The sequence below is a fragment of the Salvia splendens genome, chromosome 1 (assembly GCF_004379255.2).
Source record: "Salvia splendens isolate huo1 chromosome 1, SspV2, whole genome shotgun sequence".
In the NCBI taxonomy this organism is placed as follows: Eukaryota; Viridiplantae; Streptophyta; class Magnoliopsida; order Lamiales; family Lamiaceae; genus Salvia; species Salvia splendens.
In genome coordinates, this window is record NC_056032.1 from 45,370,907 (window position 1) to 45,383,881 (window position 12,975).

The 12,975-nt window shown below is 36.5% G+C and overlaps 3 protein-coding genes across 3 annotated transcripts; 2 read left to right on the forward strand and 1 right to left on the reverse strand.

Annotated features, from left to right (window-relative positions):
- Positions 1 to 1,139: 1,139 nt before the first annotated feature.
- LOC121755521 (auxin-induced protein 22D-like) lies at positions 1,140 to 2,138 on the forward strand. Its single transcript, XM_042150825.1, has 3 exons — positions 1,140 to 1,379; positions 1,470 to 1,675; positions 1,762 to 2,138. Exons 1-3 carry the CDS (start codon positions 1,228 to 1,230, stop codon positions 1,932 to 1,934), a joined length of 531 nt encoding a protein of 176 aa, XP_042006759.1. The 5' UTR covers positions 1,140 to 1,227; the 3' UTR covers positions 1,935 to 2,138.
- Positions 2,139 to 4,858: 2,720 nt separating this feature from the next.
- Positions 4,859 to 8,477, forward strand: LOC121755513 (NADH dehydrogenase [ubiquinone] flavoprotein 2, mitochondrial-like). Its single transcript, XM_042150813.1, has 10 exons — positions 4,859 to 4,992; positions 5,072 to 5,104; positions 5,223 to 5,288; positions 5,846 to 5,962; positions 6,634 to 6,711; positions 6,791 to 6,896; positions 7,014 to 7,060; positions 7,804 to 7,881; positions 7,963 to 8,028; positions 8,115 to 8,477. Exons 1-10 carry the CDS (start codon positions 4,930 to 4,932, stop codon positions 8,220 to 8,222), a joined length of 762 nt encoding a protein of 253 aa, XP_042006747.1. The 5' UTR covers positions 4,859 to 4,929; the 3' UTR covers positions 8,223 to 8,477.
- Positions 8,478 to 8,715: 238 nt separating this feature from the next.
- On the reverse strand, positions 8,716 to 11,608 carry LOC121755503 (transcription factor UNE12-like). Its single transcript, XM_042150802.1, has 6 exons — positions 11,043 to 11,608; positions 10,585 to 10,710; positions 10,182 to 10,247; positions 9,898 to 9,963; positions 9,345 to 9,422; positions 8,716 to 9,254 (listed from the first exon to the last, which is right to left on the reverse strand). Exons 1-6 carry the CDS (start codon positions 11,385 to 11,387, stop codon positions 9,024 to 9,026), a joined length of 912 nt encoding a protein of 303 aa, XP_042006736.1. The 5' UTR covers positions 11,388 to 11,608; the 3' UTR covers positions 8,716 to 9,023.
- Positions 11,609 to 12,975: the final 1,367 nt, after the last annotated feature.

Below are 12,975 nucleotides of genomic sequence, written 5' to 3' on the forward strand. Positions count from 1 at the left end.
ACTTACTTTTACAAGGTATTTTATTATGAAATTCAACTGTATTTTTCCATCGAACAAAATTCAATATTTAAAAAAAAGCAGATATGAAACCCTTGAGCAGGCCTTCTTTTTTCAGAATGATAGTAGTACTATATTTTATAACTGTTTATTTTACACATATTCTGTAATTATGATGGATAGTTTTCATGCGCGACATGTATAACATTATTTTCCCTTTCAATTGATGATAATATTATCATAAAATGTTGACGACTTGCCGTGTTAAAATTCTTTTTACACTTCACAATCTTGAGAATATTTGATAAAATAAAGTGGTGTGATAAAAATATTTAGTATATTTTTCTCTTATTCCCACTCTAAAGAAACATTCTAGATTTCATGAAAGTTTGCTACGCCCTATAGTTTTTTCCCTAATATATTCAGACAATATATATAGTGGTGAGTTGATGTCTAAATTTATTCTATTCTTATCAGGAAACACAAGAAATTCTAAAAACATTGTGTTGAACGCCGAAGTCAAATTAACTATACCAAAATTATATTTTCAAACATTATGAGCCTCTATTTTGCTAGTTTTGCCCTCTACACACTACTATTTTTCAGACGCAAAAAGTAGTAGTACTCCATAACAAAAGAAATAATTAAATCAAAAAATATTTATTTATAATTATCTCACATGTTTACAAAATCATGCCTTTGTAATTGCTTAGAACGTTCATTATCTAATTAAAAATATATAAAAGAAAATAAAAATAGATAAAATATTTATTTGAACATAATAATAACATCATTTCGAAGCATTGCCATAAGACGTCGGTGTTTTATGCATGGTTAGAGAATTTGTATAAATTTTCTATCCTCCTTTACTTTATTTTCTCCTATTTAATTTTAAATTATAATAGAACAAAATAGAATAGACGATCCAACGGTCCCGATTGGAAGAGCGGCTGGGGCCGTCGGATCATCCCGGTCCACAGCTTTGAATAGTAGCGGTTGGGATTGTCCCCTCCGCATCAAATTTGCCCTTCTTTCCCCCAACACCTCTCTCTCCAATCATAACTCCCTGTCCCCCCCCCCTCTCTCCAGCGCGTGGGCCCGCACACGCGCGGAATAACTTCCTATAAACCTCCCGCACCCAACATTTCCACTCCTCATTCCTTCTCCACACCTCAATTTCCTCAACAAAATTCAAAATCAAATTGTTTTTCGCAGAAATCATCAAGGGAAATGGAAACTTCAGTAGCGACGGAGCTCAGATTAGGTTTGCCAGGAAGAGACCGATCGGAGGCGAAGATAATAAGTGTTAGCAACAAGAGATCTTCTTCTGAGATGGACGATTCATGCGATCCGCAGCAGGAGTCCGTTGTGCCAGCTCAAAAGTTAGTTTCTGATTTATTTATTTTTTCGTGTTTGAGATCTGTATGTGTGTGGATCGGAGGCTTATCGGTTTGATTTGGTGATTTGCTTAGGGCGCAAGTGGTTGGATGGCCGCCGGTGAGATCCTACCGGAAAAACATTCTGCAGAAGAAGGCGGAGTCGTCATCGGACGGCTCGGCGATGTTCGTGAAGGTGAGCATGGATGGAGCTCCATACCTGAGGAAGATCGATCTCAAGTTTTACACGAATTACCTCGATCTGCTCAAGGCTTTGCAGAGCATGTTCAAGTGCACCATAGGTACAAATCAATTCATACAAATCTAACAAATCTCTCTCACTCATGGATTGGATTTTGAATTTTGTTTTTGTTCCGATTTGATTCAGGAGTGTATTCGGAGAGAGAAGGATACGACGGATCTGAGTTTGCGCCGACGTATGAAGATAAGGATGGGGATTGGATGCTGGTTGGGGATGTTCCATGGGAGATGTTTGTGACATCTTGCAAAAGGATGAGAATCATGAAAGGATCAGAGGCGAGAGGGTTGGGCTGCCTGTAGATCCACACGCACAACACACACAGTGGACGTGTTTTGAATTCTCACATGCAAGATTTCAGAGAGTTTTTGAAGACATGTGTATAGTCTTTATTCTTCTTTTAAATGAATTTGGGGAAATTTGTAATGTATTTACAGATATAGAGTTAGCGTTACACTATACGATACTCCATTTAATACAATTAGATCGAAAATTGGATTGTGTTTTTTGAGTTTTTTTTACGATTTTTTAAAAATTACTCCACATAATATCATAAAATATTACTACTGTGGTAATTTATGGGTAGATCTGTTTGTAAAACCCATTTTTCATAATAAAATTCAATTTCTTTTTTGTTAATTTTTTTTATTGAGAAGATACAATTATTATACAAACATGATAAATCGATCGAAAATTACTAAATATATTCCTCCTTGAAGGATTGTTATTGATCGTGTGTGTTCTACTCCTATTATTCTATGGAAATCAATCGCTTACTTCTCTTAGTTTAGCTAGACGTGTGCTCTTTCTCAACATGACCTATAATTGCATGGTTGAGTTTCCGTAACGATAGAAAATACTAACATGATCGAATTGAAATCCCTAATGCCTAATTAAGCAACCGAGCACGAGAGCGAGAGACCCTTAAGGTTGGTAGCTAGGCGGAGTCGGGTCGGGTATTGCTTTCCCCATCCGTTGTGATTATTATTACTCCCTTCGTCAGTGGCGGATACAGAAAATATTGTTGGCGGGGGCTCCATTACACTATATATTATACTCAATAAATAAATAAATATATTTAATAAAAATAATATATTAAAAAAATACAAATACAGCCCCAAAAACGAATAAATATTACTCCCTTTGTCCGCGAAATGTTTTCCACATTTAACTCGGCGCATGTTTTAAGAAATGTGAAGAAAAATTAATGAAAAAAGTTAGTGGAACGTGGAATATAATAGTATTAGTTTTATAATAGAATGTGAATATAATGAGTTAGTGGAAAAAGTGCTTCATTTACTAAATATCGAAAAAAATGCAAAGTGGACAACATTTCACGGACGTACTGAAATGACAAAAGTATACAACATTTCATGGACGAAGAGAGTATATCTTATTCTAAAGGAGTATATAATTTAAAATATAACCATGCCGTAAATATAAACAAAAGATAGATAATATTAAAATTAAATTTGAACTAAACTCTAAATCCAACTAAATACACCAATTCTTAAACTCAAATCAAATACTACGTGAATAGTCGCCAATTTACATAGAGAAAACAACACATTAAATATATTATTATAAATATACTTATCAATTCTTTTTGTAAATGACTGAAAATATTGTGGCAAATTTTTGGCTAATAAAGGCTAAATTATCAATTTAGAATGTTGTTACACTCTCTAAAATAATATTGTGTTAAATTTTTGGTAAAAAAGCTAAATTATCAATTTAGAATGTTGTAAACAGAAAACTTTATTAAAATTTTTAAATTGATTTTACTTTTGTGTTTGTGAAACAAGGCAGTTTATTAGAACTAGTCTCAATATCTACACTTCGTTCGATAAAACTTTTTACTATTACTAATATAATATTGTTAACTTTTGTAAAAATGTGTCTTCTTCCTCAAAACGCTGACAACCCTTTTCATCTCAAAAAATTCACCTTTGCAATTTTAATTCCAAAAACTCAGTTCAGCCCCTTTTGTTATTCCATTTTTGATTATTTACTCTCTAATACGATTAACTTAGCAGGGGCTAAAGAGTGTTTTAGAATTTTTTCAAAAAAATTAAGTAGAAAAAAATTAAAAAAAAATAGTTTTTGGGAGGGGCTTAAGCCCTTCCTCCCTCCTTACTGTGTCCGCCACTGCCCTTCGTCCCGCTTTAGTAATCCCCGTTACTTTTGTGCACCTATTTTATAAAAATAATATAAATAGTTAGTAAAGTAAGAGAGAGGATAATGTAGATAAGACTCTTCTTTATATTATTCTCTCTCTTACTTTGCCATTTCTCCACTTTAACTATTTATTATCATTTTTACAGTAGAAAAGTAATAGGAACTGCTAAAGCGGGACGGAGGGAATATTTTATTATTGTTATACGATTGTGGAGTAAAGAACTACGAAGTATCTCTTTTAATTTTATAATGTTCAACCTGTACAACCCAATGCAAAGATAAGAATCCATTACTGGTCGAGGTACAACTTATTTTGAGAATAATAAAAATCCATTATTGATAATCTTTAAAAAATAACTGGAACCCAAAATTGTAAACAGGCACACCTAGTCTCAAAGTCTTAAGTATAGAATCAAGAAACACATTTTTGCTTTTAATTCCCTCTCCAATATGAGAATGTTGAACCCAAAATTGCTAGGACCTCCTCTATTCTTTCGTAGCGAGTAACCTTCGCATCGTGTCTAGTGCGCCGCTACCATATTGACTGGTGAGTTATTATATTGGTTGTTGTTTCTCGCAATCTATAACTGACTGACAGAGACTGTAACATCGAATTCGTTTGAATTGTGTTAATATTTTCATTTTCCCAAATTTTGACAATCATCATACAAGTCATGCATAACTATTAATTATGCCTAATATGATACTATTACATTAAAAAATTGTGTTAATATTTTCATTTTCCCAAAATTTTGACAATCATCATACTTTGCTTGTAAGTCATGCATAACTATTAATTTTGCTTTACTCGAATAGTTATAAATTACTTTGTATGTTCAACACAAAATCGACCATATACTCAAAATAAATAAATGAAACATTACAAAGAATTTTAATGTGAGGGGCCTGTAAAATGTGGTAAGCCCATAAATTTAATTAATTGGGCCGATCCAAATTGTGGTCGTGTGTGGAACACGCGTCTGAACTGTGGCGCAGTGCGCACCTCGTTAATGTTAGACTTCCACACTCGCACCCCTCAATTTCTAAATTCTTCAACTCTCACAACTAATCTCTCTCTTTTTCAATTTCACCTAAGAATCCTTCGGATTGAACGGAAAAATGCTGCGCCGTCTCGCCGCCCAACGCTTTGTCGAGCTTCGTCAAGCTTTCCCTCAGCCACAGGTTTTTTTCTTCATTATTGATTTTTTTTTGTGTGTTCTATATTTATTCTATTTCCGATCTTAAATTGTGTTTTGTGCAGGCATCGCGATCGTTCTCGACTGCGCTTAACTATGTGAGTTTTTTTTTTATGTTTAATTTGATTTACTTGCTGAGATTTCTCTAGCATTTGTTGCCGATTGTCTGAATTCAGCTGGTAGAGACCTGATTTATCATTTTTGTGTGTATTTCAGCATCTTGATAGTCCGGATAATAATCCAGACCTTCCGTGGGAATTCTCGGAAAAGAACAAGGAAAAGGTAAGTTGTATTCAGTATTGGCTGTTTCTGATTATTGCTGTTTTTGGTTCCTTTTTTGGAATTTGAATGCACAAATGGCGTATCATTGCTTGCTATTTTATAGTAATAGCTAGTTTAAAGGAGAGGAATGGTGTTTGATTTTAGCTGTTTTAAGGGAGAAATGGTGTTTGCTTTGGTCAATTACAGTTGTCAATGCTGATGATCTGTTTGTTTCTATGACATCTGTTGATAGGTTATGGAGTTTTTTTTTTCTAATTACTTTTTTTCATCTCATAAGATTCTAAGGCTAAATTTTATGTTGGCAATCAATCTAGGTTAATATTTATAGTTTAGCATTGTTCTTTTGGTATCTGTGTCCAATTATGTAAATCAACCTAGACTTTTTGGTTGCAATGTGAAAAATGCCTCCCAGTAGCACATTTGATTGATAATCACTGAGGCAGTTATGGGTAACTTATGCTGATAGAAAGTTAGAAACTATGGATAAGATATGCTTTGTTATAGCTTAGCACAGACAATATGTCTCTTTATTCATATAAACCTTTTTAATTGCACAGGTTAAGGAGATATTGTCCCACTATCCTTCAAATTATAAACAATCTGCTGTCATTCCCTTGCTTGATCTTGCACAACAGCAACATGGAGGTTGGCTCTCGGTTTCAGCAATGAATCATGTATGTTAATCAGTTTTTATCAATGTCTTCTGCTGAATATACCTTTTATTGTATCTAAGTCCGTCTCAGGTGTTTTGTTACAAAAGTGTTCATGTGGAAGCCAAAATAATATTGGTGCTATGCTGCAATACAGTACTAGTGGTAAACTAAAGTTTCATTTAGGGATAAACATGCTTCATTCTGATGCTGTGACCAAAAGTGTTAGATGATAATTGTCCCTTTTCCAACTGCCAACACTACTTGAGCTGTCAAGGTAGAGATTTGCGATGTAGGGGTGTAGGGATATCCTTTGATAGAGATGCATTGTCTACACAACTTTACCTTTAGCAGCTGTAGACTCGTTGAGGATAGCATTTTTACAGGTCTCCTTAACTTCCCAACTTACATAATTAAGGATCATGTCTTGCTTCAGCTTAAACTTACATTATTAAAGATCACATCTTACTTGCTTCGCTTATATACTGCTTCACTCTTCTTAATAATTCTGGTTATGATGGGTATCTATAGGCTATAGGTCAAACTCTCTACTCCCCACCAACCAGTAAATATTGATAACGACAGTGATGTCTTATAGTAGTATGTATCATCCTTGTTACTTCTGTATGGTTTTGTGATACCTGATTAGTATGATTAAACCAACATTTTATCTAAATTTTCTGTCGTCATTAAAGGTTGCTAAAGTCATTGAAGTTCCTCCAATTCGTGTGTATGAGGTTGCAACATTCTATTCAATGTTCAACAGAACAAAGGTAATTATAATGTTCCAAATTGCTTATAAGAAGTTTTGGTGAATTTCTCATTAGCTAAGCTATCTGTTGGCAATTGAAGGTTGGAAAATACCACCTATTGGTATGTGGCACTACACCTTGCATGATTCGTGGTTCTAGAGAAATTGAATCAGCACTATTGAGTCACCTAGGAGTGAAGCGCAATGGTAAATTCATTTATTCCAATTTTCATGTGTGTTTATTTTGTGACCTTTTGTGTTTTTTGTAACATGGAATCTTGTGAAGCCTGTTCTGATTTAAAGCTCTCTGTTTACATTCTGCAGAAGTAACTAAGGATGGACTTTTTTCTGTTGGAGAAATGGAATGTATGGTATGTTATCCTATGAGAATCTTTGCTATAATAGACATTTCTTTTCTTGTATTTTTTTTAGACATTTCTTTTCTTGTTGTGCTCATTGAGCTGCTAATTAGATGGTGTTTCTTCACTAATCACCCTTTCAGCAGCAAGTTATGTTCAGTCTGAATCACTTAGGTGTTTTATCAGCAGTTTGAATCTGGAAGTGTTAGTTTTATGATTTAGATAGTACTAAGCTCTTGAGCTGCATCACTAAGTGCAAAAAAACTATATCTGCAATCCCAATCATTTAATCATCTTTTCTGTTATGGGGTGACATTCTTATGTTAATAGGGATGCTGCAGTGTTGTTTACTGGTTACTACTATTCATCATATCATGTTTGAATTGCGATGGAATGCTGTCTTTGATTTTGCTGCTTCATCATTTCATTTTTTATAAATTGAATAAATGAAATTAGAAAAGTAGAGAAGTGGTGGTAATACTATATTAAGAAAAAAAATTGTAAAAAAAAGCTGGTATATACTTCTGGTTTTCTTCCTGTCTAGCGATTCCGATGGAATAACCAGCATATGATTAATATAAATAAAGGATAACATTAGATTAAGTATAAATAAAATGATCTAATCTGCTAACAGAAGCTAAATGCAATTAGTGACATAGTACTAAGGCTCTAATCAAATTCTGACCCTACAAATAACTAAATTATAGTGATTTTTGTTAAGCAATTTATGATGTGAGGTATTGCTGGTGTATTAGGGATCTTGTGTGAATGCTCCAATGATCACAGTTGCTGACTACTCCAACGGATCCGAGGGATATACCTATAACTATTACGTGAGTATTGTCTGTTTTCATTTTTGTGTTTTGCAGCTGAAATGCCTCAGAAATAACCTTGGTTGCTTTTGATTGTTGCAGGAAGATATCACTCCAAAGAGAGTTGTCGAAATCGTGGAGGCCCTGAGAAGAGGGGAGAAGCCACCTGTAAGACAGCCATAGTTTGATATATCAAGATTGTCAATCATGTCGTTACTATGTTTAGTTACATGTCATATATGTTTTTATTTCAGCGTGGCACACAAAACGCAGCTCGCATAAACTCCGGACCAGAAGGTGGGAACACTACATTGTTAGGTGAGCCTAAGCCGCCTCCATGCCGGGACCTTGATGCCTGCTGAACGACGTGATTTTGACATTATTGTTCCATAGAATGACGAGAAGTGATTGGAAAGCATCTGTAAGCTGTCGATCTCCTAAAATGAATTATGATGCATCTGCCAAAGCCTTGAAAAGCACTGTAAACTTAGAAATGCTTGAAATAATGGCGTGATCTCTGGCAGCATCGGTGTTTGTTTGTCTATCAACGAGACTATGAAAAAGCGAATTGTTCGTCTATCAATGAGACTATGAAAAAGTGAGTTGTTCTGTGAGTATTTCAGTCGGCTCTGCCCTAAAAACAAATTGAAGTAACTGTAAACACACTACCCACCATATAAAATGAATTAACATTCCTAACATAGTCCAACATTTTCACACATGTCATTAGAAAGAAGACGGATGAGATAATTATGGTAATTAAAAACTTCTCGACTTATAATTGAATTTTTAGTCTAACAATGAATAAGTACAACAACAGGATTGCGCATTGCTATGATAATGTGGCGAAAGCAATGATAGAAAGTGAGTTTGCATTGGACTAAGCGTCCTACTTTTCTGGGAAAATAATAATAATAAAACCATTATCCAGTTTTCTAACCATTCAATTCCACTGAAGATAAATAACACTAAAATTACATTATATATACACCCCCCACCCCATCGAAAAAGGGTCCCCGAATCCACTACCAAAACCAGCATATCCCCACCACTAAACTGCTTTCATCACCAAAGCAACCAAACCCCATATGATGGAAAAACATCGCTTTGACATTTTTACCTCTAACCCCACCAAGTTGCACGCACATCTCCCTGGGGGGGATTTACGACGGGGGGCTAGACTCGGGTTTCACGAGTGGCACGGTGTCAGGAGGCTGGGCGTCATAGATTGCGGAGGCAAGGGATATTGGCATAAGGCAGAGGGCCTTGGATTGAAGAAATTGCATTGCAGCACCCACGTTTTCTTCCATAAGCTTAGCGACCTGTCGTTCTGTACCATCGTTTGACCACTTCTCCCAGGCTGGCTGCGTTCTCCCCACATCACTGACTTCTTCCTATAAAAGTTAAGTTGAGCATGAAGATTATATCAAAAATCTATCTATAGAGAGAGATTCTCACTGCAGAAAATAGTTCTTATTGGTTACCTCCACAGATGATATTGGGATGTCTGTGACAAGTGGAGCCACTGCACCGGCCCCTCCCAATCTACTCATGCTCAACACCTGGGATATAGATAGTGACGAGTTAAGCCGAAAAAAGTGCCAATGAATTTATGCAAGAGATTTTGGCGGCTAAGCCACCCTTCCTCAAAAGAAGCTAGACAGCATAAATGGAACTCATGACAAAGTATTTCAGTGCTTTAAGGAAAGGTCACTGCATAATATTAAGTGGTGCAGTCATGATTTTTCCGAAGGCTAAAGATAATTGAGAAAAAAAAATTATTTCGTCGTTGAAAAATACCATTCTGTTTTTCATTACAATCAAGCAGAGAGTTGAAGGATGGTGCACCTGACAACCAGTTAATAGTAGATAAAAACAACTAAGCTTTCGCAGGCAATAAGCAATGTAGAAGATAATAGTAGCACCAAAGGAGTAGCAAAACATCACGTCTAATTCTATGGATGCCTATAAAAATCAGTCACATCAAATCCACACTACACACTTTCATCTGAATTATATCTATAAAGGCATACACACCTTCACTTGGAGCCTCAAGAACTTCACATAATCCACAATTTCATCAAGCATAGCTGCTCTATCAGTCTGCAGGAGATATTCCATTCAAGTATGAGGATATTCTTATTGAAAGTAGATCGTGCAATAATATAGAGTGAAAAGCTTTATCGGAAAAAGAGACATTGAATAAAAAAAAAGGAAGAGAAGTGATAACAAACTCTTTTTAAAAAATCTCTGGCTTTTGTCCTCTCACCAAAAGATAAGTTTGAGGCTATAGTATGCTGTAAAAGATAGAGAAAGATTACCTTATTGACACTGGGAACTAAATCTTGCAATGCTCGTATTCTTTCAGCAATTCTTTCTCTCCGCAACTACAAAAAGAATTTTGCTAAATTAAACCTCCAGCTAGCAAAATAAACCATTTCATAGACTTCCTTCAAGATTGTTGTTGACAACCAACAAAAATTAACATGAAGTTTCACTCTTATAAAAAACTCAACTAGCCACAAGCTATCAAAATAATTATTCCCTCTGCAAGCATATAAAACGACTGAAGAAAGTGCTTCACATTGCCATTTGAAGAAATCAAACAAAATCTTTCTATATTTGTTACTGTTCCGGCCAAATCTAAGTCAACCGACATTGTAACAAAAAACACACAGAGCAATCAACTGTAAGAGCATTTTCTGGAAAATCAACTACGCATACCCTCTCGGCGATACTGTGTGGATCTGTTGCTTGGCCTCGTCTAGCTCTTACCCTTGGACGAACTGCAGGAGGCTGAGGTTGAGGCGCTGCAGGAACAGTATTTGTCATTGGCTGACCATGAAATCCCTACAAATTCAAGAGAAGGTATCTACTGAGCTTACGGTGATATCAAGAGCAAAATAATCATCATAAGTAACAAAAGCCTCACGCGCACACACACACAAAAGAAATAACTAACATAAGCTAAAGAAATATCTACAGAACAAACAATTGTACGTGATAACAGTATTAGTTCCTTTTGCATTCTACTAATAATACCCAAACTGAATCAACATTCAAGCTTAAAAATGTGGCAGTTATCATAGGGAGAACAATCGATATCATCTCAATTTCCAAAAACTAGCCCTAATTGATAAAACCTCATCGAACTCACACACCGAATTCTACAAAACTTGTACCGGTTTAACAGAGGCGGCGCCGCGGGAATCAAAGGCATCATCGCGGAAGAACCTCCTCCCACTCCCAAAGGCGTCGTTGAACCCCGCTTTCCCCTGCTCCAAGCTCAACCCCAACGGGAAACCCGCCGCACCCGCACCACCACCTCCGACGTATCCGCCGCCGAGACCGACCCCCATGGGGCCTCCCAAGTGAGGCGAGCCGAGCTGCAGCATCATCGCCGGCGAAGGCGCCGCCGCCGCGTCGCCTCCGGCCAAATTTTCATCGGCGCCGGTACTGTAGCCCTGGAACCCTAGAATCTGCTCGAGGAAGTCGTCCGACGGGGCCTCGCCGGGATTATTCGCCATGGCAGCGAGCTCCGAGCTCACGATCGTCGTCGATTGAGTTTCAAAACTCGTAAATTTCTGAAGTCACATTCACCAACAACGAATTCGGATGAATAGCAGTGAAATTGTGTGGGTGTGTGTGTGGCGGTCGAAGCGCTCGCGCCTAGAGAGAGGGAGAGAGAGAGGGAGACAGCTTTATTTCTGGTGTGCTATCTTTTTCTGGTGAGAAAATAAGAGCGGAAAATCGGGGTTGGTTGTTAGGTAACATCAATTTTAGTCCTAAATATATAGGCAAAATACAAATTTGGTCTAAAATATTCCCTTTTTTAAAAATAGGTTCATAATAAATTAAATGCGTGTCGATCCGGTCCTTTTTTAAAAATGCCGTCAATTTCCGACGGTCAACCGTTAATTAACGAATTGTTGACCGAATTAGGTTTTTGTGATTACCGTAGCAAATATATTTTTTATTTTTAAATTGTGAAATATTTTAAATTCAAAATAAAGACAAAAATAAAATTCAAAATATTTTAATTTCACCAAATGAAAACCAACCTTTTTAAAATTTTCCCTCTCTTTCGTTTCTTCCCTTATTCTTCACTATGAACCCTATTTTTTTTTACTTTCTCTCCAACTCAACACAAAATCCGTCGGACCCATTGGATATCGGTCGTTCCAGGTGTTGCAAGGCTTCCGGCGACAGCGGCGACCCATCGACGAAGACGAAGGCGTGAGTTTGGGCTCCTATGTAGATTATGACGATGTTGAAATTTGAATTTTTAGTTTTCAGTTTTGAATGTACGTCTCTGATTTTAATCTAAGTCCCTAAATTCCAACGATGTTGTAATGCATACGAACGTTATGAAATTGGATTTGAAATTTGGATTGCGAATTTAAAATTTTGATTTTGGGGTTCTATTTCGTTGAGGACGAAGCTTGTTCGTTGAAGAAGAAGAAGAAGACGCATAAAAATACAACAAAATACCCGTCAAACTAGTCCAATATTTTCATTAAGAATGGCAAATACGTCCTGAACATTTCACAATTCTAAACATGACAGTGACGATTGATGTCAAAAAAACTCTGTGTGTCAAACAAGTATCCACCATGACAAAACATGTACCGACCATCAAAACACAGGTGCCAACAATCCAAAATAAAGTAGCTACCAACAAACACTAGTATTTGTATTCATTACATACATCACAACCATCAAACAAATATGGTATTCATTACACTTTGAATGCCCTTCTTTGTCTCGATTGTGCTTCTTCCTAACTGCTAGTCCTACAAAACTTGTGAGAAGTATTAGGGTATTAGGAGGAGAACTCAAACCGTCGGCTCTGATTGACCTTCACCATCGTTTTCAGGCGGTTTCAGGCTGGACTTCCTCTTCCTTGAATACGCCGCTTTCACATCCACAGGTTCGCTGCTGGACCGGTAGTAAGGATTGGGCGACCTCCAGGTCATCGCCAACAACGTGCGAGGTCAGAATCGGTGGTGAATCGCTGATTAGTGTTTTTGGTCGGAGTTCGTCGAGAGAGAAGAGAGAGAAGTTGATTGAGTTTGATTTTTGGGAGTGGAAAAGTCGCAAGTGTTTGTTCATTTT

Excerpts from the sequence above, each read along its gene's own strand:
- LOC121755521 (XM_042150825.1), top strand. The coding sequence starts at position 1,228 with ATGGAAACTTCAGTAGCGACGGAGCTCAGATTAGGTTTGCCAGGAAGA. Across the intron at positions 1,380-1,469 it reads TCCGTTGTGCCAGCTCAAAA|GGCGCAAGTGGTTGGATGGC; the intron begins GTTAGTTTCTGA and ends TGATTTGCTTAG. Across the intron at positions 1,676-1,761 it reads CATGTTCAAGTGCACCATAG|GAGTGTATTCGGAGAGAGAA; the intron begins GTACAAATCAAT and ends GATTTGATTCAG.
- LOC121755513 (XM_042150813.1), top strand. The coding sequence starts at position 4,930 with ATGCTGCGCCGTCTCGCCGCCCAACGCTTTGTCGAGCTTCGTCAAGCT. Across the intron at positions 5,105-5,222 it reads TCTCGACTGCGCTTAACTAT|CATCTTGATAGTCCGGATAA; the intron begins GTGAGTTTTTTT and ends TGTGTATTTCAG. Across the intron at positions 7,882-7,962 it reads GATATACCTATAACTATTAC|GAAGATATCACTCCAAAGAG; the intron begins GTGAGTATTGTC and ends TGATTGTTGCAG.
- LOC121755503 (XM_042150802.1), bottom strand. The coding sequence starts at position 11,387 with ATGGCGAATAATCCCGGCGAGGCCCCGTCGGACGACTTCCTCGAGCAG. Across the intron at positions 10,711-11,042 it reads GCGCCGCCTCTGTTAAACCG|GGATTTCATGGTCAGCCAAT; the intron begins GTACAAGTTTTG and ends TTGAATTTGTAG. Across the intron at positions 9,255-9,344 it reads TCCCAATATCATCTGTGGAG|GAAGAAGTCAGTGATGTGGG; the intron begins GTAACCAATAAG and ends TAACTTTTATAG.